The sequence below is a fragment of the Penaeus vannamei genome, chromosome 3 (genome assembly GCF_042767895.1).
Source record: "Penaeus vannamei isolate JL-2024 chromosome 3, ASM4276789v1, whole genome shotgun sequence".
Classification (NCBI taxonomy): domain Eukaryota; kingdom Metazoa; phylum Arthropoda; class Malacostraca; order Decapoda; family Penaeidae; genus Penaeus; species Penaeus vannamei.
In genome coordinates this window covers 32,251,721-32,257,413 of record NC_091551.1, presented here as the reverse complement: position 1 = coordinate 32,257,413, position 5,693 = coordinate 32,251,721, and the positions used below count along the sequence as shown (strand labels likewise).

Below are 5,693 nucleotides of genomic sequence, written 5' to 3'. Positions count from 1 at the left end.
AAACACAATAAGAGGTACCGAAGTCATACTATTCAGACTATGACTAGGTTACCATTGCGCTTGGCAAATTATTGACAGTGAGACTGCCAGGTTATGCAAACACTGCGGCGAGTCTAACGCCACCCTGTTACATTACTTGCAGAATTATGAACACACAATTTCCAAGACAGGGACCACCCACCACAGCCGACGAGCTGGTAAAACGGGTCTGTAACATGCTTACCCCGTGGCAGCTGGATCGCAATTCAGCCACCACGATAAGCATGCAGTTCAAAGAAACCAGGCCGGGCTACTCCAGAGAAAAGGCCCGGGCGAAGCATGCCTTCGCAAATCTAACTGAACTGAACCTTTCCCCCTCAAACTGTTGTCTTGTAGTAACTTGATTTTCTCAAGTTACCCTTAAAAGATTGTAGCGCCCCCTAGATTTGTGTGCCGTCCCTCGCAAGGAGCACTTAGCCAGGGTGACCACATGATTTTAGCCTTCTTTTAGCGTCATCCTTGCCTTTTTTTTCGTATTTTATTAGTTTCTTTTATGAATGTTTTTAGATCGATTCTTTTATTATTTTATGCATGGTTTTATATTAGTTTACTGTCTTTTGTTTTAATTGGCTTTACTTGGTTTTATTATTCAATTATATTTCTAGTCCTTTTTATGTTCGTGTATTTTACTTAAAGATTTTGTTTGATTTGTTTCATTTGTTTTTATCTGTAAATGGTCCAGTAAACCGAGTATTACCAAGCTTTTTAATCATTTTAATCATGCACAAGAACCATTAGCCAAGTAATCGTCTTCGGCGATTACTTTTGTTTACATCCGCGGTATCACCAACAAAACATTGTCACATACTCTGCTAGTGCCGTAGCCTCTGGAATTTAGCTGCAAGGCCTACCTTATACTAGTTTGAAATGAAGTTAAGTAGAGTGAAGTTTTGGGCTATAAGGCAAAAGGGTGGATGTTTTTGAAGAAAAATGCATTGTTTTCAATAGTTATTTAAATTATTATACTGGACCGTTTTCAGCATTTATTTAATAACTTTTTAGATTCAATGTCGGTCTTTTAAGTTCAGTTTTGTTTTATTTCAACTTTGATTTGTTCTCTTATTTTATGTTTAGTTTGCATTTCTTTTAATTTGTATTATTTGTGTTCTTTTACGGATTTAATAAATGTAAAACTTTTATTTTGTTTCCATTTTAAACCCCTGCCAGCCATATTGGCTATACCAGACACTTTTTTTTTATATTTATACAAATGAAGTAAAGATTATACAATGGGTATTGGTGAAATACTACAACCCAAATAATGGTGGCAGCTTGGGGATTTGCAGTTTTTTTCTTTGGTTGACGGTTCCAGAGCCGGTTTTTTAGATTTTTTTTTATCGAGCCGCATTTTTAGTAACCATGCACTTATTTTTTAAAAATCTTGTTTTATGCATATTATTCTGTATGTTTTATGTACTTTGTATGTTTTATGTTCTTTGTATGTTTTATATTCTCTGTATGTTTAATATTTTTTGTATGCTTTGTTCTTTACATGTTTTATGTTCTGACTTATTTTATTAATATGCATGAGTTCTGTGTTCAAGTTTTGATACCATTGAGTGTTTGGTGTTTTATATTTAAGTTTGATCTTTTAATGGTTTTGTTGTTGTCTACTTTCTCATCTTCCAGTTCAGTGTAATGGACTTTTGTATTGTCCCATTGCATTTTTTAAATTTTAGTTCAATGTGTTTCTTCCTCTTGCTTTTATTTCGAAGATTCACATGTGTTCCGGCATGATCCTGACATTTTAATCTTTAATTCTTTTATATGTCATGTATATGTATTGAACTCGCCAAGGCAGTAGCGCAGGTATCAGCGAAATGATGCTGAGGAGGCAAATCAGTCAATAAAGTGAAAGGGGGAGAGTTTTCAGGTTGCTGTTGGTGAACCACGCTACTGGATGCAGTGCTTTTCAGGTTGCTTTAAATTGTATTTCCCTTGGGAGTATTTGTTAGTGCTTTTGTTGTCTGTGTTGAGGCCCCAGTATGAAGGTAATGATGACAACACTTAGCAGCCAGAGGGAGATTTCTCAAAGAGAATCTGAGGGAGCAAGGGATCAGCAGTCCCATGTACCTCAAGAACCTATTAAAACTCTATTAGAGGAGCTAGCATACCAGATGAGAGAGCTGCAGTCTGAGGTGAGGAAAGTTCACGGCCAGAATGACCACATTCAATTAGAGTGTGCCATCTTGCGGCAAATTATAAACAGGCAAGTTTCAGCCCCTGTACCTCTACTATCTGTCACAAGTATGAGTTCGAAACATGAACTTATGAGTGCCTATCCTGTTCTCCCTTTGCCAGATGATATTGTTTCTGTCTCTATCCCAGATGATGAGGCTATTCCCGTTCCTGCCATGGATGAAGCACCCATCCCTGCCCCAGTTTACGATGTTCATGTTCTTGTCCCAGATGATGGTGCTGTTCACGTTCCTGCTCGGCTTGTTGCCTTACCCGTTCCTGCTCGGCATGTTGCCTTACCTGTTCTTGCTAGGCATGTTGCCTTACCTGTTCCTGCTCGGCATGTTGCCTTACCTGTTCCTGCTCGGCATGTTGCCTTACCCGTTCCTGCTCGGCATGTTGCCTTACCTGTTCCTGCTCGGCATGTTGCCTTACCCGTTCCTGCTCGGCATGTTGCCTTACCTGTTCCTGCTCGGCATATTGCCTTACCTGTTCCTGCTCGGCATGTTGCCTTACCTGTTCCTGCTCGGCATGTTGCCTTACCCGTTCCTGCTCGGCATGTTGCCTTACCTGTTCCTGCTCGGCATGTTGCCTTACCTGTTCCTGCTCGGCATGTTGCCTTACCCGTTCCTGCTCGGCATGTTGCCTTACCTGTTCCTGCTCGGCATGTTGCCTTACCTGTTCCTGCTCGGCATGTTGCCTTACCTGTTCCTGCTCGGCATGTTGCCTTACCTGTTCCTGCTCGGCATGTTGCCTTACCTGTTCCTGCTCGGCATGTTGCCTTACCTGTTCCTGCTCGGCATGTTGCCTTACCCGTTCCTGCTCGGCATGTTGCCTTACCTGTTCCTGCTCGGCATGTTGCCTTACCTGTTCCTGCTCGGCATGTTGCCTTACCTGTTCCTGCTCGGCATGTTGCCTTACCTGTTCCTGCTCGGCATGTTGCCTTACCTGTTCCTGTTCGGCATGTTGCCTTACCTGTTCCTGCTCGGCATGTTGCCTTACCTGTTCCTGCTTGGGATGTTGCCTTACCTGTTCTTGCTAGGCATGTTGCCTTACCCGTTCCTGCTCGGCATGTTGCCTTACCTGTTCCTGCTCGGCATGTTGCCTTACCTGTTCCTGCTCGGCATGTTGCCTTACCTGTTCTTGCTCGGCATGTTGCCTTACCTGTTCCTGCTCGGCATGTTGCCTTACCTGTTCCTGCTCGGCATGTTGCCTTACCTGTTCTTGCTCGGGATGTTGCCTTACCTGTTCCTGCTTGGGATGTTGCTTTACCTGTTCTTGCTCGGGATGTTGCCTTACCTGTTCCTGCTCGGCATGTTGCCTTACCTGTTCCTGCTCGGCATGTTGCCTTACCTGTTCTTGCTCGGCATGTTGCCTTACCTGTTCCTGCTCGGCATGTTGCCTTACCTGTTCCTGCTCGGCATGTTGCCTTACCTGTTCTTGCTCGGGATGTTGCCTTACCTGTTCCTGCTCGGCATGTTGCCTTACCTGTTCCTGCTCGGCATGTTGCCTTACCTGTTCCTGCTCGGCATGTTGCCTTACCTGTTCTTGCTCGGGATGTTGCCTTACCTGTTCCTGCTCGGCATGTTGCCTTACCTGTTCCTGCTCGGCATGTTGCCTTACCTGTTCTTGCTCGGGATGTTGCCTTACCTGTTCCTGCTTGGGATGTTGCTTTACCTGTTCTTGCTCGGGATGTTGCCTTACCTGTTCCTGCTTGGGATGTTGCTTTACCTGTTCTTGCTCGGGATGTTGCCTTACCCGTTCCTGCTCCGGATATTGCCCCTTTGCCTGTCCCAAGCCAATTTAGGGATGACTGGACTCCTGAATCGGGCTTTCTAGGAATTCCAGTTTTGACAAATGATTATGCTACCAGTTCTGAAGTCCTAGATGAATTTGATTTCGAGGAGGATGAGTTCGATGAATTTTATGATCAAATGGACTTTGGGTATGATACCAGTGATTTTTATATCTTCCCAGATTTCAGCTTTGAACCCATGTTAGCTGAGGAAAGTCTGTTACCTCTGCCAGAAAATGAGGAAAATCAATTGATTTCGACAGGTTTACCTGAAAGTGTAATCACACTGACTGTTAGTGTGACCAAGGAGTTCCAGACTGGTGCTGATTTACCCCCAGCACACGCATGTTTGCTCGCTCCTGCCGAGAATGGTGACTGTGACAAGTTGCCATCTGTGGACTATATTGCTGAACTGGAAACATTGGCCAGTGATGATGTAATAGACGGTGAACAAACTGGGAGCGGAACCGATAAATTATGATGTGGCTCCTGTTACTTTGCAGCATAAGTACCAGTTAGCTTGTCCTGCTGTGAAACGAGCAAGGAAATTAGCTCGAACGTTGGACACCAGTAATCAGGTGGATAGACCAAGGTTAGGGAATAGGTCTCTAATTCCCACCAAAGTGCACCAGTACACAAACATTCATCCACGTTGTTGAAAAAGCCCTAATTGCATAGTTAACAAAAAGGGGCCTGTAATATTTCCAGTGAGAAGTTATATGAGAAAGGATGCTGATGACCCAGAGGAGGATCCCATGGTAGTGGCTTTGCTCATTGCCATTCATGTGAGCATGATTCTACATGTAGTGCTGCTGCAGTTAAACAGAAAACTAGATTTTGTGTGTCTTCCGTGGAAAATGAAGGAAACTAGTGCTCTCGAACCTCGATTAGTGTCCAATCAATGAAAGTATTGTGTTTATGAAAATGAAATTGATCATTTTCGGACGTTTTTTTTCTGGAATGAGTTGATATACTCCATTTAAACTAGACTCGCTTTATTTTTCTGTACTGTATTGTATTTTCATTTATACGTATTCTTTTGTCCTGTCGATGCATGTCTTATGTCTTTATTTTCATTTGTGGAAATGTTGGGTGCAGTTTGTTTTAGCTGTTTTATGAATAGGTTTAGCTGTTTTATGAATGATTTTAGCTGTTTTATGAATGGTTTTAGCTATTTTATGAATGGTTTTAGCTGTGTTATGAATGGTTTTAGCTGGGTTATGAATGGTTTTAGCTGTGTTATGAATGGTTTTAGCTGTGTTATGAATGGTTTTAGCTGTTTTATGAATGGTTTTAGCTGTTTAGCTGAAAATGAGCCAGTTTACGAATTCGTCCAAAAGATCCCTTCACTTTCCTCATGTGCTCAGCGTCCGAAGTGGAACCTTCAGAGCTCTCTTGCGGGCTCACTTCTACGAATCAGACCGTTGGTGTCATCTTCCCAATTACACTTCGCAATTAGCTGCGGAGATGTTTGCCGTCCTTGTAGGCTACCTGTATTCTCTACATTCTAATTTGTATAATTAGGTGGAATGGTTAAGCTTTTTGTTTATAAGCAGTTACATAGAACCTCATTTTCAAAATTAATCACTTCTCATTAATTTGAGAATGTTTTTGAAAATATTGATAATGGATATGTTTCAAAATTAATCTTGATTATCCAATTTTTAATTTTTTATTTGAC

General features: G+C 42.3%; 1 protein-coding gene across 1 annotated transcript; it reads right to left on the bottom strand.

Annotated features, from left to right (window-relative positions):
* Positions 1-2,376: 2,376 nt before the first annotated feature.
* On the bottom strand, positions 2,377-3,614 carry LOC138859809 (putative cyclin-dependent serine/threonine-protein kinase DDB_G0272797/DDB_G0274007). Its single transcript, XM_070116100.1, has 4 exons — positions 3,598-3,614; positions 3,382-3,565; positions 3,166-3,225; positions 2,377-2,496 (listed from the first exon to the last, which is right to left on the bottom strand). Exons 1-4 carry the CDS (start codon positions 3,612-3,614, stop codon positions 2,377-2,379), a joined length of 381 nt encoding a protein of 126 aa, XP_069972201.1.
* Positions 3,615-5,693: the final 2,079 nt, after the last annotated feature.

Excerpts from the sequence above, each read along its gene's own strand:
- LOC138859809 (XM_070116100.1), bottom strand. Across the intron at positions 3,226-3,381 it reads AACATGCCGAGCAGGAACAG|GAACAGGTAAGGCAACATGC; the intron begins GTAAGGCAACAT and ends CATCCCAAGCAG. Across the intron at positions 2,497-3,165 it reads AACATGCCGAACAGGAACAG|GAACGGGTAAGGCAACAAGC; the intron begins GTAAGGCAACAT and ends CATGCCGAGCAG.